The sequence below is a fragment of the Anomaloglossus baeobatrachus genome, chromosome 1, assembly GCF_048569485.1.
Source record: "Anomaloglossus baeobatrachus isolate aAnoBae1 chromosome 1, aAnoBae1.hap1, whole genome shotgun sequence".
In the NCBI taxonomy this organism is placed as follows: Eukaryota; Metazoa; Chordata; class Amphibia; order Anura; family Aromobatidae; genus Anomaloglossus; species Anomaloglossus baeobatrachus.
This window is the reverse complement of record NC_134353.1, coordinates 572,559,455-572,580,477: the sequence shown is the minus strand read 5'-3', so window position 1 is coordinate 572,580,477 and position 21,023 is coordinate 572,559,455. Positions and strand designations below refer to the sequence as shown.

Sequence of the window (21,023 nt, the reverse complement as noted above, 5' to 3'; positions counted from 1 at the left end):
GCATTTACATTCCTAAAGTATTAATCCCAGTTATGTTGCATCCATTCATTGTCTATCCTTAATTATTGGCAACTGTGTCTTGTGATCTCTAGTATAAAACACTTTTAAAGCCTCCTTTCTGCTCCATGATATGCTATTACATCATGGATAGCAGGGACTTCACGCTATATCGTCAGGCACAACAGGCAAGCAGCAGGATATCATGGGTAGCACCCCGCTGACACCCTGCTGTAATGGACGGGGCTGGTGCGAGCAGCAATCCCAAACATTTCACCCCCATTACACTGGCAACACACGAAGGTGCTGATGGTTACTATGACAGGAGAAGCAATAGCAAATAAAAAAAAAGGTAAAACAAATAAAAACTGTTCATATCAAAATTGTGGAACTTATTATTATTCCAATACTTATTGATTAAAATGAAATCTATTCGTGGAAAAATCTTTAACATTGTGACGCAGCAAAAGGGTTAAAAATCTCTCTCTAAGTTATTTTGAGTACTTTAATGGAACATATATTTTAAAATGTGGTAATATGGCACCTTCTTTTCATTCCCCATGTTTGCCCCCGTTAAAATAAAAAAGCTTTAAAGACTATACCCCCTGCTGTTTTACCAGTCGGCACTCACTCTCCCAGACCTCGTGAGGTTGTCATGTCATACGAACAATGTGCCCAATCAGTGCTGACTCCCCTCTTCCTGCCTTTGGTTAAATTGAACATGAAGAGGAATAAGCCAGAGCTATAGCTGTTCTTCCACTTCATACTGATGATTGATACATGCGAAGGTGGGGAGAGGGGAGCCAGCACTGATTGGGCGCAGGGCTCGTGTGACTTGACAACCTTCCGTGAGCTCCGAAAGAGCGAGTGCTGACAGCTAAAATGGCATCGGCGGCGAGTAGAATTTAAGTTTTTTTATTTTAATGTGGGCAAACATGGGGAATGAGAATGGGTTACCAAATAGTGGACAACCCCTTTAAGGCTTAAAATCAATAAATGTATTTGTTTTATTTTGAAGAAAAAAAATCCAGTTTTGATTTTTTTTAAATTAATTAATTAATTTACAGACTTCTCCGATCTAACCACCAGTCCAGTCCATGATATCCAGCTTAGATAGGAGGTCAAGTGTCGCCCTGGGCAAGCCAGGGGACACAGGTCACACACCACCACACCCTACATCAAAGTTAGGAACACCACAGCTAACCAAAAATCCTTGTTGCCTTCCTCCAGAGGCTGATGATTCACACCAGGGGGTGGGCCAGGCGGTTGGCTCCGCCCACCGAGGAGGACACAGCTCTGGAGGCGGGAGAAACCAGGCAGTCAGCTCAGGGACGAGCTTGAGTGAGGAGTTGAGTTTAGGAGGAGGAAGTGGAAGGAGTGGAGGAGTAGCCCAGACAGGGCTAAAGTAAACAGCTAAGTGAAAGTGAAGGAAAGAAAAGTAGTAAAGGAGGAAAGCAAGAGTGGTGACAGAAGAGAAAGAGCGTGTAAAAGCCTGAAGGGTCCAGCTGTGTGTAGGACCAGGTCAGCAAGGTCAGCAACGGCGGTGACTGTCTGGAGGGGGACCGTTTGGAAGTTCCTGGAAGGACCCCGTAGGCTGTGTGCCCGGCGGTCTGGAGCAGTGTTCCGAAGGACAGTCAGCACCAGGGCAGGGGCCTCTCGGACCCCGGCAAGGCTTGGAGTCGCCGTAATTTGCCAAATCCGTCAGTGAAGGGGACGTAGATCCCCCAACAACCAAGTCCCGATTGAAGGCAACAGCCCAGCCAGTGTAGAAGAGACACCGCCACCGCCAAGGCACCCGTTTCTTAGGGCCAGCGCCTGCAGGCAAAGAGTAGAGCTCCCCCGGTCCAGCTTGAAGCCGGGGAGCGGGTTACCGGTGGGGACCCATCGCAACCAACAAGTACACCAAGGTGCAAGGAAAAGGGACATCACCGTCACCTACTGGGAGAACAAGTGCAGCCGTCCGTGGGACCGTCTATCCAGCCGTTTGGTTTACCGTAAAAACTGTGTCAACGTCTCAGGCTGAGTGAGTACCACAGTGCCGCAAGGCACAGCGCTGCCCCCGCGTCCCTGCGCCCACCAGGCCCTGCACCTCCCAAGCCATCACCGGGCCCCGGGATCACCAACCCCTACCCACGGAGGGGCAACACAACACCTGGCTGCTCCGCATCACCATCCCCGGGAGCCCCGTATAGAGCAGCGGTGGTGAAATCACCACTACCGTGGGTGGCGTCACGGACAATAATCATTCCCACACCCAACAAACCCCTTTCACTCACGGGCGAGGAGCGCCGCTCGAGAACCCCCGGGATCCGGCCCACAGCTCGAGCCACCACTGAGCAGCAGCCGCCGGACCCGAGCAGAAGGGGTGAGCGTAGTGTGCTGACACCCTCCTCCCCGCCCGCGACAGTCACTCTGTGACTTCCTGTGAACTTCAAGAGGACATCACCCAAAAAATCTCTCCTCCCCGCTCTCAGGTCTCTCCCAGCTATCCTTGTTCCTCTATTTGACTTCCTAGGCAGCTGAAGATACAAGTGACTCACATAATAGGGAACCCATACAACGATTAGATGCGGTTACAAAACTTCCTGACTCAAACTGCCTGTCTATTTTAAAGTTCTGTGTGCAGAATTTCCAGTGTATTTTTAGGAGATGCAGTTTTAGGCTATGAGCCCATGTTGCGTTCTATTACGCAGCGTGTAAGTCACTGCATGTGCGTCTCAGAACGGAGCCGAAAAGCTGCGTTCTGAGACTCATTGTAACTGCAGAATTCATGTGTTTTGGATGCTTCCAGAATGCACATTTTTGACAGTGCGGTCCCACTCGGCTCTACTGCATCCACATAGACTTGCAGCAGAGCCGAGTGGGACCGCACTGTCAAAAAGAGCATGGCTGGCTGTGAGACAGAACCGCGCGATCAGAATGAACTCGGATGAACTTCACCCGACTTCATTGTGATCGCGCAGCTCTGTGCATGTGCCGCGGCTTGATTTGCGGTCACACGTGAAGGACTCACAGGTGACCGCAAATCTCCTGAGTGACTGAAGTGAGCCGCGCGATCACCGGTGCAGTCACTCAGGTTACTCGCGGCCAGCTCGAGTCCTCCACCCGAAACCTGTGGCCACGGGTAACCTGAGTGACATCTCCGCCGACAGTGCGACTCACTTCAGTAGCTGCGTGGAGCTGACAGGAGCGGCGGTGTTCTACGTCGTGGGACCTCGTGAGGATTACGCCGGACCTGGAGGGGTGTTTGGGGATTTTAATAAAGTGGTGAAAGAGGGTGTTTTTTTTGTCTTTTATTTCAAATAAAGGATTTTTTTGGGCGTATGTGTTTATTTACTGTCACTTACAGGTTAATCATTGTGGGTGTCTCATAGACTGCTGCAATGATTAATCTAGGACTTAGTGGCAGCTATGGGCTGCCATTAACTCCTTATTACCCAGATTGCCACTACACCAGGGCAATTCAGGATGAGCCGGGTAGAGTCCCAGGACTGTCGGATCTAATCGACGTGGCAATTCTGGGCGGCTGCTGGCTGATATTTTTAGGCTAGGGGGCTCCCCATAACGTGGGGCTCCCCATCCTGAGAATACCAGCCTTCAGCCGTGTGGCTTTATCTTGGCTGGTATCAAAATTGGGGGAACCGCACGTCGTTTTTTATTTTAATTATTTATTTATTTTACTGCACGATATAGACCCGCCCACCGGCGGCTGTGATTGGTTGCATTGAGACAGCGGTCACTCAGCATGGGGGCATGTTTGACTGCAACCAATTATAGGCGCCGGTGGGTGGGGAAAGCAGGGAATACCAGATTGAATAATGGGCGGCCGGCATTTTCAAAAGCAGGAGAAGCCGCCATAGTTTGATAGCTGTGCAGCGCTGCGCCGGTGATCGGTCAGTGATCAGTGAGTATGAGAGAGGGGGGAGAGGGATAGACCGACAGAGACCGACCAACAAGGAGACAGAGAGCCCGACAGACAGACCGAGAGAGAGACAGACATTGCAACCAAAACGCACAAAGAAGTGACATTTTGCTTTTTTAGAACGCAGCATCTTGGCAGCAGCCAACAAGCTGCGTTCTAAAACGCAACGTGCACATGGATTATGCACAATCTTCATAGATTGTGCTGGGAACGCAGGACGCATGCAGTGCAATACGCAGCGTAACTGCATGCAAATACGCAACGTGGGCACATAGCCTTACACCGCTGAGTGATAACGGGATATAACTTATCACCAACAGGAGTCAGGAGAGATGGGGTGAAGTTACTCACAAAGGATACAGAGAGACTCAGAAGTTATAGATGTTCAATTGTAGATTTTACCATTAACTAGTCTAAGTACCTAAAATTGGGTTTTAAGACTTGGTCACAATTTTTGGGAAGTAACTTTTGGATGTGTTTGAATTGATACATCCAGAAAACTAAAGGACAATGCACATGCAACCTTAGCCTTACACTTTCATTTTTAGCATTCATAGTCTTTCATTTCAAGCAATTTTTCAGAATACGTTGCAATGAAGCTACATGAAGGAAAACACTATTTCTGGCCATATATTGCAATTTTTCACTCTGTAGGAAGAGTGGGTCATACATGATGCATATTTCTGATAAGATTCTAATATACTTATAATATATATTTATACTGTATTATAATTTTTGTTTGTACTATTAATTAAAGCAAAGTTTGATGAAATTACAGTAACCATTTAAGCACATACAAGCGGTGTCTGCCAGCACAGAGGCATTCAGTACCTTGATGGACAGATTCTTGTTCAGCAAACAGCTTTGTGACTAATGGGAATATCACCCACATGGCAAAGAAGTAGGCAGAACAAAGACCTTTCTGAGTAAGAAGCATCATCGGAATACCCCAAGTAAGTAAGGAAACATCGAAGAACAGGTCTCCCAAATACTGTCGACTTGTATTCTGAGGAACATGAAAAACAGTATGGTCAAAACACATCAAATCTTTTAGCTACTTCCAGTATCCTTGATTTCTATCAATTCTAATATCAGAAAGGTAAATTTGTATCGAGACATAGTGGAATCGTAGAAGACGTGTCCATGTCCTTGCCTCCTAACAGCTAAAAATTACTTTGTGGCTACTTCTAAAATTGGGGTCATGTTGCACATGTCCTGATATACATAAAACCATAAACCAATCTACATTATCACAAGCGTTACTGTAAATTAGTGTGTGGTACTGGCGCATATGCCTCAGACAGTAGAAGCCAGGTTGATGGCAACAGGCTTGTTTTCCTTCCCCTTCTTCCCAGAGCCATCATTTTTTAATTTTTCTATCCACATAGACATATGAGAGCTTGTTTTTTGTAGGATGAGATGTACTTTTGAATTACACCATTCCTTTTAACACTAAGCATACTGTAAAATGCAGAAAAAATAATCTACATGTGGAAAAATTGTGAAAAAAAATGAATTCTGACTTTTTGGGGGGAATTCTACGTTTAATTTTTTTGTAAAAATGACCTCACAATATGATTCTCTCATCAGTACAATTACGGTGATACCAAACATGACCAGTTTTTGTTTATTATTTTAGTGGTCAAAAAAAAAAAATGAGAGGTTGTGTCACCATTGTCTAAGACAAAATGTTTTCATTTTTGATGGAGCTATGTGATGGCTTATTTTTTGCAAGTTGAGATGACATTTTTATATATACAATTTGGCAAGATATAATGTTTTGATCACTTGTTACAGCATTTTTGTGTTATTGCAGCGATTTAAAAAATGTAATATTGAAATTCTTGAATTTTTTTGTTTAAGGCCTTTACCGATCGAGGTAAATATTTGTATATTTTGAAAGATTGGACTTTTCTAAAAGTGACGATACCACATGTGCATTTATATATTTTTTTTTACTATCTTTATTTTTAATCGTGCAAAAGGGCAGTGATTTGAACTTATGATTTGTTTTTATTTGGGGGGAGGGTCTTTTTTTTAAACTTTTTTTGTTACTTTTTGTTTTTAATAGTCTCCTTAGGTTACATAACCTGTGATCGTCTGATGACTTGTGCTACTGTATATACAGCAAGGCAGGGTTTCAAAGCAGCTCTGCTATGACAAGCACGAGGGTCTTCAGCAGATGCCCTCACATCACATCATGGGTGTGCAAATCAGAGCTGAAAATTGATGCGCCCTTATGCCAGCGTGTGTTAAATCTTGCTGCCAGAGTGTGACAGTGGGATTTAACAGGTTATCAATCGCAGGTGGAACTCCACTCTGCCTGCAACTGTTAGAGGCAGGTCCTAGCTGTAACACATAGCCAATTCATGATGGGTACAGAGCGAACTCACTATGTGAGCCCACTCTATACACCCGCTTTCAAAATGCATCGTACATGTACGGCAGATGTCGTAAAGGGGTTCATAGAAGTCATTTTACCTGTTTGAGCATGTTAAACTGGTCACATTATGGAATAGTGGCTTCAGAGCTGAATAAACCAGTTTTTCTATTTTAGGTCCTCCTATTTGCTGTGGAGATATTAGCTTGTGAAGTCTAGGCTATAAGTTATGTTATAGTTCTACTGAGCAATACCAGACATTCATCTCTGGGGGTGTGTACTTCTTCTCTTACATGAGGTTGACCAATCACAAGCAAGCAGCATCATACATGGGAGAAAGAACACATCCTCTTCTCCTTACTGAAGTTACTCAAACTTTAAAAGCTAATATCTCCGCAATGGAATGAAGACATTAAAAAAATAATAATGATGTTTTACACTGATCTGCAGCCACTATCCCATAATGTGTACAGTTTAATATACTTTACATTGCAACAAACATATGGAAAAAAAATGTTGACAACTAGTACTGTGGAAAAACAGAATAGCAAGCTCAATAAAAATTACTGAAGTAACCTTGTGAATTTCCGAGATTTGTTTTGGCCTCCAAAGTTTAAAAGCAACCTGTCAAGTCGCAAAGCGCTATTAACCTGCAGATATAGGGTTAATAGCCTTCTAAAGCTGTGTGGCTGCTATGATAAAAGAATCCCGGGTGGAAATTAACATTACTCCTACATGCAGCTTTAGCTTTCAGCTATAGAGGTGCTTCTTTCGTCACCATTCAGTACATAATTTGCAGCGGCTGTAACCACACCCCCCAGCACTGACTGACAGCTGACTCAGCACTTATGAGCCAGCTGTCAGTCAGTCCTGGGGTGTAGTTACAGCCACTGCTAACTATGTACTCAATGGTGATGAATGAAGCACCTTTATGACTGAAGCCAAGGCTGCCAGGAGGAGTAAATTTAATTTTCTCCCGGCAGCAAGGCTTTCAGGGCTTTAGAAGGCCATTAGCCTGGAGATTAACCCTATATCTACAGGTTAATAGTTTTTCTGACAAGACAAGTTGCTTTTAATTTGAAAAAACACAGAAGATCAAAACTTTTTCACTACAAGTGATAGACCTATCGGACATTCACAAATTAATAAGGAATGCTATAAACTTACAGCAAAGAAGAAGATTTTAGCCATAGTGTGCATCAGTATGAGTTTGGCAACAGCCGCAGTCCCGTACAAACTCACGGCAACATAAAAGTGAGTATACCAGGACATGGCATTGCCAGTGAGAGAAACCAGCACAGATAGGATGAGGACGGTTACAAGCGAAGAGATCCAACTTGTCACAGTGATGAACAGTCCAATCATGAGGTCTCGAGCGTAGTTTGTACCTAAAGCCATATCAAGAAAGAAAGTAGAGTTATTGTATGGTTATGATACACAAAATGCAGGAACACACATATAACATCTATTTGTATTTAAGTCTAATGGAGATTGAGACTTCTGCTGAATCTCCCTGTGCCTGTCGTCACGATACTCCTGTGACAGCCAGCCCGTTCATTGGGGACGGATTCTTGCTGTATACAGCAATACTGTGGTATTAAAATGTAGTAGTAAAATGTTCCTTAATACTCTGAGAGGGGTCCTAACCAGAGATAGAATAGGCTAAGGTTATGGCCATCCTACTCACCTAGTAATAGTGGATTTAGTAGCTCCACTTCCTTTGTTTGGCCCTTAGAACAAAATAAGCATGACAAGGGACTTCCGCAAAAACCCTCACCTCAAGATATCCAAGTGTCTCCTGACAGCAAGTTAACTCACCCTGGGATCTTGAACGGTCACAAAAGGAGGGAGTATTATTTCCTATGACCTACGAAACGTAAAGTTTACTTTTGGCAGAAAAGCAGGGGTTCCGCCTTGGTAACACTATCTTTTAAGATAGTAGTGAGAGGTGGGTTGAAATAGCCCGCAATTCACTCACGTGTCTAGCTGATGTCAGAGCTACCATGAGTATAAAGAGTGAGAACCTTAATGATAGCTGATGAAATTGGCTCAAGTGGGACTTTTGCAAAGGTATTCAAAACAAAGTTTAGGTCCTAGAGGGCTAACTTAGGGCCACTAATTGGCCTACAAGAAAAAGAAGCTCTGATAAACATCTGAATACATGGATGTTCAGCGATTTTTTTTTTTTATTTATTTTTAATCAAATAACACACTGAGGGCAAATACCTGCACCTTTAGTGTGTTGGTAGAAAGGCCCCTCAATATTTAGGAACTCAAATACGTATGCAGGGGGAATTTGCTGCTGCTGGGTAAACGGCTTTTGGCAAGAGATTTCTAGATTACTTTCCTACTCAAAAGATTACATTTTGTAAAATTTTCTTGGTCGATAAGAATCCCCTTTCAAGTTTCATGCAGTCAGGTGTAGCCTGGAAACCTGAGGGTGAATGATCTGACCATGAGACAGAAGATTAGACCCGTCTAGTAGCATCCAGGCGTCAGATATTGACAGAAATCTATGCCACATTAACCATACCTTTTTGTCCAGAAAGGAGCAATTACTACGACCCTTTAAATTGGTTAATCCTTGCTCATTGATCTGGACCCACCTTCTGAGCCCCTGTTGATGTGAAACGTCACTTCCAGCTCACCTCCAAACCCAGAAGCATACGGGGGCTAGCGCCTACACATACCGCGGCGTTTCGCACCCCTCCAGCTCTGACTTCCGAATCCTGAAGTGGTTTGGGGGATGCAACATAGCCAAGAGAGCAGAGGCCACTGATCCCTACTCTTTTGCCCCGCTCCCTTGGAGCCTGCCCATAGCTTGAACTCTTTTGTGGACCAGTCGAAGGTTGGCTAACTGGGTCCTGGCCTGTTAACTTCTCGGCCACATGAAGCTATGCCGCATCAGAGGATCATCAATGTGGGGAAATTTCCCCAGGTATTCAAGGACAGGAAAGCACACTGAGGTGTTTAGAGAGGACTGCTATTATTTTCAGTAGGTTTCCTGTACGGTGCAGTCATAGAAAATACATAACAAAGAATAGAATATTTCGAATGACACATTCTCTTAATGCATAGCAGGAAATCTTACCTCCTCTTCTATATTTAATGGTCTTCTTGCTCAGATAAAATAGTGTGATAGCCGCTATAATATAGTTTATAATAGTTCCAATGCGCGCCGGATAGGAAAGCAAAAACAAGCCGCTGACATCAAAGAAAATCAAATTGCCATGGCGGTACTCTGAAGAGTCAGCAAGAAGGGGAGAGGATGCTAAATATTGTAACACACCCAGTATATTGTCACCTAGGAAGAAACAGATGTGATTTATCATCAATATTTAGCATTGGACAGGAAAAAAAAACAATCAAAACTTGCCTACAACCTTGAGATCTTATGTCCAAAAGCACACAAAAAAAAAAATAAATAAATAAATAAATAATAATACACCCTCCTCTTTTCCGACCCCATCTGCCTTCAGAGTTCGTTAGTTCTAATAACTGCTAATAAAGTACAAATCTGACCTTTTCAACAAAATTCTTGACGCAAGATCCAATAATTTCACTTATTTAATTGGCCTTTATTGGTAGGAATTACAGCCAAAAGTATAAACATACTTTATGTAATGCCGATGAAAATCACCAGACATGTGAAAACAACTGCTAAGGAAAGTACATTTTCATATATAGTAATATTAAAGAAAAACAATAAAACTGACTACAAGAGGTCGTCATTTGCTTATGTACAGGAGGGAGAAAGGTTAAATCAACTGCTCATTATTAGACAAGTGAAATTGGAGAAATTCATGGGTAGCCTGACTTACCTGCCCTCTGAATAGAGTCCGTATGAATCCTGTCTGCGGTGTCATACTTTGTGTGATAAATGTAGCCATTTTCAATGAAAGCCAGATCAATACCTACAATGAATCCATGACATCAGCAGTCAGATACATTCTTTACAAATTGATATATATATATATATATATATATATATATTATACACACACCCACACATATTTATATATACACAGTACAGACCAAAGGATTGCACACACCTTCTCATTCAGTCAACTTTCTTTATTTTCATGACTCTGAAAATTGTAGATTCACATTGAAGGCATCAAAACTATGAATGAACACATGTGGAATGAAATGCTTAACAAAAAAAGTGTGAAACAACTGAAAATAGGTCTTATATTCTAGGTTCTTCAAAGTAGCCACCTCTTGCTATGATTACTGCTTTGCACACTCTTAGCATTCTCTTGATGAGCTTCAAGAGGTAGTCACCGGAAATGGTTCTCACTTCACAGGTGTGCCCTGTCAGATTTAATAAGTGGGATTTCTTGCCTTATAAATGGGGTTGGGACCATCAGTTGTGTTGTGCAGAAGTCTGGTGGATAACACAGCTGATAATTCTACTGAATAGACTGTTAGAATTTATATTATGGCAAGAAAAAAGCAGCTAAGTAAAGAAAAACGAGTGGCCATCATTACTTTAAGAAATGAAGGTCAGTCAGTCCGAAAAATTGGGAAAACTTTGAAAGTGTACCCAAGTGCAGTGGCAAAAAACAAATGCTACAAAGAAACTAGCTCACGTGAGGACCGCCCCAGGGTCACCTCTGCTGCGGAGGATAGGTTTATCCAAGTCACCAGCCTCAGAAATCGCAGGTTAACAGCAGCTCAGATTAGAGACCAGGTCAATGCTACACAGAGTTCTAGCAGCAGACATATCTCTAGAACAACTGTTAAGAGGAGACTTTGTGCAGCAGGCCTTCGTGGTAAAATAGCTGCTAGGAAACCACTGGTAAAGACAGGCAACAAGCAGAAGAGATTTGTTTGGGCTAAAGAACACAAGGAATGGACATTAGACCAGTGGAAATCTGTGCTTTGGTCTGAGGAGTCCAAATTTGAGATCTTTGGATCCAACCACCGTGTCTTTGTGCGACGCAGAAAAGGTGAGCGGATGGACTCTACAAGCCTGGTTGCCACTGTGAAGCATGGATGAGGAGGTGTGATGGTGTGGGGGTGCTTTGCTGGTGACACTGTTGGGGATTTTTTTCAAAATTGAAGGCATACTGAACCAGTATGGCTACCACAGCATCTCGCAGCGGCATGCTATTCTATCCAGTTTGCGTTTAGTTGCACCATCATCTTTTTTTTCAACAGGACAATGACCCCAAACACAACTCCAGGAGGTGTAAGGGCTATTTGACTAAGAAGGAGAGTGATGGGCTGCTACGCCAGATGACCTGGCCTCCAGTCACCAGACCTGAACCCAATCGAGATGGTTTGGGGTGAGCTGGACCGCAGAGTGAAGGCAAAAGGGCCAACAAGTGCTAAGCATCTCTGGGAACTCCTTCAAAACTGTTGCAAGACCATGTCCGGTGACTACCTCTTGAAGCTCATCAAGAGAATGCCAAGAGTGTGCAAAGCAGTAATCAAAGCAAGAGGTGGTTACTTTGAAGAACCTAGAATATAAGACATATTTTCAGTTGTTTCACACTTTTTGTTAAGTATTTCATTCCACATGTGATAATTCATAGTTTTGATGCCTTCAATGTGAATCTACAATTTTCAGAGTCATGAAAATAAAGAAACTCTTTGAATGAGAAGGTGTGTCCGAACTTTTGGTCTGTGCTACATATATAATAATTTATATCATAATATATATATATATATATATATATATATATATATATATATATATATATATATATATATATATATATATATATATATATATATATATATATATATATATATATATATATTACACACACACACACACACACACTTGTGGCAAAGTCTTGAGAGTGACACACAACATAATTTATTTTCTTTCCACTAAGTTTGCTGCTTCTGTTTTCAAAGTGGAAATTTTGCTTTTGATTAACTCTAGATTGTTATGAAGAGTGGTCAGTTGAATTGCAAGAAATAAATAAATTACAAACTCCTTTGGGATTAAAATTAACTTGCTCATACAAAAAAATAATTTTCCACTTAATTTCAGCTCTAATATAAACTGACCTGCTTAGATAATGTCAGTGATCTTCTCATTTGCTCAAGAGAAAGTGTTAACAAGGACAGGACATATGATATATTTCAGTCAGGATGACAGATGCTAAGAGAAGACTGGTAATTTAATAGAGGGCTAGGGTTTGAAATTATTTTCTTCTGTTGACCATGGTCATTTTCAAGGAAACACGTGTAGTCATGATTGTTTTGCATCAAAAGGCCTTTACAGGCAAGGACATTGCTGCTTTGAAGATTGCCGCTAAATCAACAATGTATCAGATCACCAAGAACTTCAGTTGCTGTGAAGAACGTTTCAGGGCACCCAAGAAAGTCCAGCAACTGCCATAGCCTTAAAAAAAATTATCTATAGCACCAGGGAAGTGTAAGTGCACCTGCAGGAAGTTCGGGGATTGGACTGCAGTGGACCAAAGTTATTTTCTCTAATGAAGCCTCCTTCAGATAGTATGGGACATCTGGAAGAATGACTGTACAGAGAAGAAAAGCTGGCTGCTACCTGACACCTGTATCATGGCATATGTAATGTGTTAAAGCTTCCAAGGACCAGGGGTTTCTGCTCATTCAAGGGAGTGGGCTCACTCCCATACCAAATAGCAAATGTTTTTCAACAATCTAGGAAACATTTGGTGATGAAGAATACTTTTTCTAGCAAAATGGAGCACCATGCCGTAAGGCAAAAGTGATAACCAACTGGCTTGGTGAACAAAACACTGAAATTCTGGGAACATGACCATGAAACACCCCATAGCTCACTTGCATTGAGAACTTGTGGCCAACCGTCAAAAAGGGAGCGGAGAAATAAAAACACTGAAATTGTGATAAACTCCACAAGATGATTAGACAAGAATGATTTGTTATCAGTTAAGATTTGACCCAGAAACTGATCTGCAACATAGCAGGAAGTCTTGAAAAATAAGGAATAACACAGAGTTCTTGCATAAGCTTGATGTATAAAGGTACCGTCACACTAAACAACTTACCAGCGATCCCAACAACGATGCAACCTGATAGGGATCGCTGGTAAGTTGCTAGGAGGTTGCTGGTGAGAGGTCACACAGTCAGACGCTCCATTGATCCCACCAGCAACCTGACCTGGCAGGGATCGCTGGAGCATCGCTATACGGGTTGCTGGTGAGCTGTCACCAGCAACCAGTGACCAGCCCCCAGCCAGCAGCGACGCACTGAAGCGATGCTGTGCTTGGTAACTAAGGTAAATATCGGGTAACCAACCCTATATTTACCTTGGTTACCAGCGCACGCAGCTACACGTGCAGAGAGCAGGGAGCAGCGCACACCGCTTAGCGCTGGCTCCCTGCTCTCCTGGTTACAGCACACATTAGGTTAATTACCCAATGTGTGCTGCAGCTACATGTGCACAGAGCAGGGAGCAGCGCACAATGCTTAGCGTTGGCTCCCTGCACTCCTAGCTACAGTACACATCGGGTTAATTACCTGATGTGTACTCTGCTACACGTGCAAGGAGCAGGAGCCGGCACTGACAGTGAGAGCGGCGGAGGCTGGTAACGAAGGTAAATATTGGGTAACCAAGGACAGGGCTTCTTGGTTACCCAATGTTTACCGTGGTTACCAGTGTCCGCAGAAGCCGGCTCCTGCTGCCTGCACATTTAGTTGTTGCTGTCTCGCTGTCACACACAGCGATCTGTGCTGCACAGTGGCAGAGCAACAACTAAAAAATGGCCCAGGACATTCAGCAACAACCAACGACCTCACAGCAGGGGCCAGGTTGTTGCTGGATGTCACACACAGCAACATCGCTAGCAACGTCACAAAAGTTGTCCATCAGCAGCGATGTTGCTAGTGATGTTGCTTAGTGTGACGGGGCCTTTAGTCACTTAGGAAATGCTTATAATTGTACTTCATTAACTTAACCAGAGAAACATGTAACTAAAGTATCTAAAAACTGTGAAAACCAAAATTTGTGTCAGTCTCAAAACATTTGGCCATGACAGTATATGTAGAGATGTTTGTATAACAATTTAGATATTAAAGTTGAATAAACTCAACATACATTAATTCTTTCATTTTTTTATATTGTATATATATATATATATATATATATATATATATATATATATATATATATATATATATATATATATATATATATATATATATATATTTTACTAATTCTTCATATTAGGTTTTTTTAATTTATTTTCTAAGATTTTGATGTTAATTTATTTCCAATCTTTATCCTTTCAGCACGCTCAACTACAACAATACTGTATTATATAAGGAGGTTTTTTTCCCCCAAGTATGACACATCCCTAATAAATAAGCAAAGTTGGAATACAACAGTGCTCAGCATAAATAAGTACACACCCTTTGAAAAGTAACATCAATCTCACTGAACAAAGAACAATTACCAAAATGTTGACAAGACAGATTCAGAGAACATTTATTTTTAACCCTTAACCCATAAAATGTTAATATAACTCTCTTTACAAAATCTTCAGTTTTACTCAAATCAGTTGATGCAAAAATGAATGACCTCTATGATTTTTAAGAGGCAGCACCATATCGTCTAGACACGGAATGAACAAGTTGGTGACATAATGCACATCTTTTTCCATTCTTTAAGAACAACTTCTGTTAGAACCTGGATGCTGGATAGTGAGTGATGCTCAACTTGTCTCTTGTCCATGGCATTCAGATCACGAGACATACTTAACTACTGAATCACTTTCCCTCTGTTGTTCTTCAAAATTGCAACAGTGGTCTTAGATGTGTGTTTTGGATTACTGTCCTGTTGGAAAAGTAAAGACTACCAAGGGCCCAGAGTCATATTAGTATCTTCTATTTCAATATAAAGCAGTACAACTGTGAATTCATGATACCATCAATGAAATTTAGCTCCGCAACACCAGCAGCTTGTGCAGCCCCACATAGGGACACTGCCACCACTATGTTTCACTGTAGGCACCGGCCATTCTTCTTTGTATACCTCACCTTTGTGATGCCATACAATTTTGAAGCCAACAGTTCAAAAAACAAACATTTATCGTAGCAGCTTTGTATTTCTTTAGCTAACAACAGTGAACTTGAATGTATTTTTTCAATTTTGTCATCAGAAGACACTCCCGTTTAAGTTTTAACTTCTCTGAATGGCCTGGACATCTCTGTAAGATGTATACAATATTCTGACTGATAACTAAAGCTTTGCTGATCTTCATGTAGCCTTCACCTTTCTTGTGTAAATAAATTTTCTTCCTCAAATCTTCTGACATTTCTCTTCCATGTGGTGCCTTTGCTGAAGCATGAAATTTGAAGGGGTTTTCTTTGTCAAACAACTATCTTTTAAAGACAATGATCGGCTGGACAAAATTAGATTTTTATGATCTAAACTTTACCTTTGGTACGAAGACTTTCATTGGGGTGTACTCATTTTTGTAACATGGTCTTGAATGAATTTGTTAGGAAATTTTCTTTTTTGGGTGCAAAATACCAAACCGTGTTTGCAATTATAGGCCTACATTTGTGGGAGTATTTTGTAGTATGGTATCCCATAGAAAATATTTATTCAGAAAGGAAACAAAGACGTTTTCTGACTAATCTGTAGGGGTGTACTCATTTATGCTGAGCACTACAGCACTATATATTACATGATCAGTTGGGGCACCTACACAATACACCTATAGAATCTTTTAAAACCGACAGGTATGAATATGGAGTAGGTCTTCAGATTGCAGCTATAATAGCTGTTTTGGAAAGGATTTCTAGCAAGATTTTGGAGCTTGACTGTGGATATTTTTGTCCATTGATCGAGAAGTGTGTTTGTGAGGTCTAACACTAATACTGGATGAGAGCGCCTGGCTCAATCTAGGTCATCCTAAAGGTTTTCGATGAGGTTGAGGTCAAGGCTCTGTGCGGCCAGTTAAGTTCTTCTATACAACACATATCGTATGTACAGTTCATACCATTAGCCATAAAAATGTATTTTTATTTTTTAACCCCTTAAGCCCTCGGGCATTTTGCGTTTTTCCATTTTTTTTTTCCCTCTCTTTCTTCCGAGAGCTGTAACTTTTTTATTTTTCCGTCAATCTTGCCATATAAGGGCTTGTTTTTTGCGAGATGAGTTGTACTTTTAAATGAAACCATAAGGTTTACCATATAGTATACTGGACAACAGCAAAAAAAAGTTCAAGTGTGGAAAAACCGCAAAAAAAAGGTGTGATCGCACCAGGGTTGTGGAGTCGGTAAGCCAAACCTTCGACTCCGACTCCTCAATTTCTCTTGCACCGACTCAGACTCCGACTCCTACATATATTGCTTATAGTTAGGTGAAAAATTTATTGTAATACATGAACATGTGTATGTGAACATCAGACATTTAACAATTTCTATGACACAATAATCAAGACACTCGGACAGAACACAAAATATATCCATTGGAATACAACTCCAGAACACAAAAAAACAACAAACTACAAAAATGCAATACACTATGTAATATACAGTATATTACATATATATCTTGTGTGTAATTACATATTATATACACACACACACACACACACACACACACATATACACACACGTTTCCCGTGCTTCAAAGTTGCACTCCAACAAATATATTCCACGTTCCATCCAAACATCTTGACCATTGTATCACAAAAATAACTAAATGTCTGATGTTCACATTGTGCTACAATACATTTTTCACCTAAATATAAGCATTATACTAAATGTTATTATTTAGTCAAATATTCAGCACATTCTGCATTGCACTACTGTCCCCAATTTATTATATATTGTCGGAGTCGGTGCATTTTATACCGACTTCGACTCCACCAAAATGAGCTCCGACTCAGACTCCACAGCGCTGGATCGCACAATAGTTTTTGAGATATTTTATTCACCATGTTCACTATTTGGTAAAACTGATGTGTCGCTATGATGCCTGAGGTCGGTGCGAGTTTGTAGACACCAAACATGAATAGGTGCACTTATATCTAAAGGGTTAAAAAAAATTCACAAGTGTCCAAAAAAAGTGGCGCACATTTTGTGCCATTTTTCGAAATCTGTATCGTTCTCATTTTTCTGGATCTATGGCTCAGTGACTTGTTTTTTGCGTCTCGAGCTGACATTTTTAACTGTACCATTTTTGCGCAGATGCTACGTTTTGATCGCCTGTTATTGCACTTTGCGCAGAATTTGTGGTGACCAAAAAACGTAATTTTGGCGGTTGGAATTTTTTTGCCGCTACTCCATTTACCGATCAGATTAATTGATTTTATATTTTGATAGATCGGGCATTTCTGAACGCGGCAATACCAAATATGTGTATGTTTTTTATTTTTTTAAACCCTTTAATTTTCAATGGGGTGAAAGGGGGATGATTTGAACTTTGTTTTTTTTATTTTTTAAAACTTTTTTTCACTTTTTTTTTATTTTACTAGGTCCTTAGGGGGTTATATGGATTAGCAATCTGATCGTTCTTCCATATCTCCAGATCACAGCTACAGAGCTGAGATCTGCAAATATGCTGCTTTACTTTCAATGCAGTTACTATTCCGGCATTGAAACCAAGTGACTCATGTTAGCTACAGGTGTCATTCCATGATCCTGTGCTACCATGGCAAGCATCGGAAGTCATGTGATCACGTCACGTGACTTCCGATGGGGGCGGGGTAAGTCATCATAATGGTTGCGCGCATATACATCTCGCTCCTAGATTTTGGCAGCAAGATGTAAGGAGTTAATAGTCGCGGGTGGAACGCGATTCCACTCGCGACTAGCAGGCACACAGGTCAGCCGATATGTGTGCGGCCTGCCGCGGGGATTAACTTCACACGATCCATGACGTACCCAGTTTGTCATGGGTCGCTAAGGGCTAAAAGGGAAATTGTCAGTAGGATCAACAGTCCCAAGCCAACTATAAGGGCCTGTAGGTCATAGGAAGACGAATAAAATGATACCTTGATATCTGTGATCCGATCTCTTATTCCAGAGAAATCAACATATTTCTTATGTGTAAATGAGCTCTTCCAGGCTATGGGGCGGCTGCTGCCTGGAAAATAACTCTGCCTCAAAAGCTTATTTTTAATATAAGGGGGCGTGTGAGACAAGTAACTGATACAGAACAGAAGAATTGAACTTTGACTTCTTACAGAGAAGACTAGCAAAACAATAGAAGAAAAGAACAGAATAAAAAAGTAAAATAATGAAAATCTGAAAATGTAAGAAAAAAAAAAAATACAAAAGCGAATGTCATTAAAAACAATTACTGACCGCCCGCGACTTACAAAAAAAAAATAATAATTGTAGTTTTATAATTACCACTATTATAATCACTACATTTCTGAAACTATACTAATTATAAAGTACTATGCAGATGTCGGCAAAAACAATTACTGAGCGCCAACAACTGACTGACACTAACTCGAATGATCTAATTTAGTAAAATATACTGCGGTACAAGTTAATTACTACAGTATATTTAGGAGATAATGCAGTCCCTAGATCTGACCCTATCAGCTAATTATTTATTTTTTTTTTTACTGAAAAAGAAAAATCGAGCTCCACGATCAGTGATGAACGGCACGAATAAGCTCTTAGCTCACTAAACACACACACCAAAGTGGTGTGAAAAAAATACTGCATCCCTGACCTTTTGAGGCAAGGTGGAAAGGGGAGAGGAAATTTAGGAGAAGATACTCTGGGGATTATAGAAGGGAATCACAGACAGCACACAACAGCAGCTGGAGCAGCATAAACTCTGAAGGAGCAGCACTACAAGTCCCAGTGGGCAAACGGCAGCATGGAGGTAATACAATGACTCCGCAAGTCGCTACTGACTGGAATCGAGATGTGCAGAGTGATAGCAATATTGCGGCGATTGGTTGATTGATCTGCACAGACTGACCATTTGCAGCAAGTAGGGTAATCGTTGCGTCACTGGGGGTTCTCACAGTGCTTAAATCACTAATGACCACCAATAATAGATGGATTTTTACTAGTTAACTGCTGCAATTGGCCAGTCCCATTTGATGCCACTCTATCACTGGGGGTCCCCAAACTGATTGGTGCGGTCACACACTGCACCAATCAACACTGATCACTAATGTTTAAAAAAAAAAATATTATTTCTTTTATATGCTTTTGAATGGCTAATCACAGCAATTTTTGATACAGGTGAGGGGTGGGAGCGGCAACCCCCCCCCCCCTGGACATTGAGGCTTGATTGCCTGCTGTCGGGACAACAACTATGTTCACCCGACATGGCAATCGTTCTCCCGCAGGTTGTACCGCTACGTTCATATGTGGGAAGTCCTTTCAAAATAGGATATACGGTACGCCAAATGTTGGGAAGGGGTTAATATTTTTTAGATTGTTAACATTCTTTTGCTCTATTAAGCAACTTTTCACTTAACCATTTTAAAAATTACACAGAAAAACTATAAACTATGGATACACAAATGTATGTAAGGCATAAAATATACAGTATGTCAATAAAATGCATGCATATCTTAAAAACATACATAAGGAATTTAAATTGGGGGTATTTACTAGGTTTAAGAATCACATGGACAGGGTAAATTGAGAGCAATATTTAAGGGTTAATTATCAGCAACGGTCTTTGATCCCAAACAATAGTAGAGGACTGTAACAATTATTCACAGTTGCCATGCAGTTTCCCTGTTGTACATGTGTCACTGAATACAGGCTGTACTGTGTATTGCCTGCATTTTAGGGATTCTAAAGATGCTATCCACTACATCTGGGTCCCCCCCAAAAATCTATACTTATCTCCTGGACCGTCACTCTTCCTCTAATGTTGGCGCTGTTATGTCACGTGACTGCTGCAGCCACTAAGCATCCACTGATCAGTTCCAGCCTTTACTATTCATTCAGTCAGAGCAATTGAGAGGTCTTACGGAATACCAAAATGCTGCAGCAGATAAATGATTGACTGCATCAGTCCCGTCACAATGTCATGTGACTACCCAGAGACAGCTCCAACATAAAAGCAGCGCTTGTCCAGGCGGTAAGTATATGTTTTTTATTTTATGTGGGGCAGTCTGTCTGTTAAGAAGGGGTTGGAAACCCCTTTAAAATTAAAAGCAAACAGATATACTAGAGTTAATGCTGAGAATTGTAATTCAGAGGCATTTGTAAAATATAATAAGCACTAACTGATAAGCTGCTTACCAGGTATATTTCCAAAATCTCTGTAAATGCGGAAATCTGTATCTGATGGAATAATGCCGCTTTGGAAAATTTCTTGGGCCACCACAGAGGCAAACGGATGAATTGCAGCTGCTGAATATGCTTGTACAAGCCATGGATTTTCAGGTCCTGCAACAATAGTGATAAGCAGAAAACATACATTGGGTTTTTATTTCCAATAAGTCCTTTTTGGGAGCATGGATATTCCATCCATCTTCGAATCACTATCAGATGTCCAGGGAAAAGATCTTTGCCCTTAAAGGAAATCCATCAGTGGGATTCACCCCCCCCCCACTATGTACATGTCTTTGAAAGAGCTATATGCACAAGTCCAGCAATGCCTTTACATTATTCCCCGCCCAGCACCGCCTCCTCCTGCTTGACGTTACAGAGTATAGACACTATCAGTCAAGCAAGGGGAGGCATATCAATTCAAGCACGGATTTCTCAGTAATGAAGGTTGGACTTGCCTTGCTAAGAGCTAAATACACATAGCTTGAGGGG

At 41.3% G+C, this 21,023-nt stretch overlaps 1 protein-coding gene across 1 annotated transcript in view; it reads right to left on the bottom strand.

The window, feature by feature from the left end:
* Positions 1 to 21,023, bottom strand: part of ERMP1 (endoplasmic reticulum metallopeptidase 1) — a 67,872-nt gene that overhangs the window by 11,862 nt on the left and 34,987 nt on the right. Inside the window, exons 5-9 of the mRNA XM_075317508.1 lie at positions 20,502 to 20,648; positions 10,121 to 10,213; positions 9,391 to 9,603; positions 7,467 to 7,687; positions 4,751 to 4,925 (exon numbers count right to left, since the gene is read on the bottom strand). Of these exons, the coding sequence (XP_075173623.1) occupies positions 4,751 to 4,925; positions 7,467 to 7,687; positions 9,391 to 9,603; positions 10,121 to 10,213; positions 20,502 to 20,648 (849 nt within the window). The remainder of the gene's footprint in view (positions 1 to 4,750; positions 4,926 to 7,466; positions 7,688 to 9,390; positions 9,604 to 10,120; positions 10,214 to 20,501; positions 20,649 to 21,023) is intronic.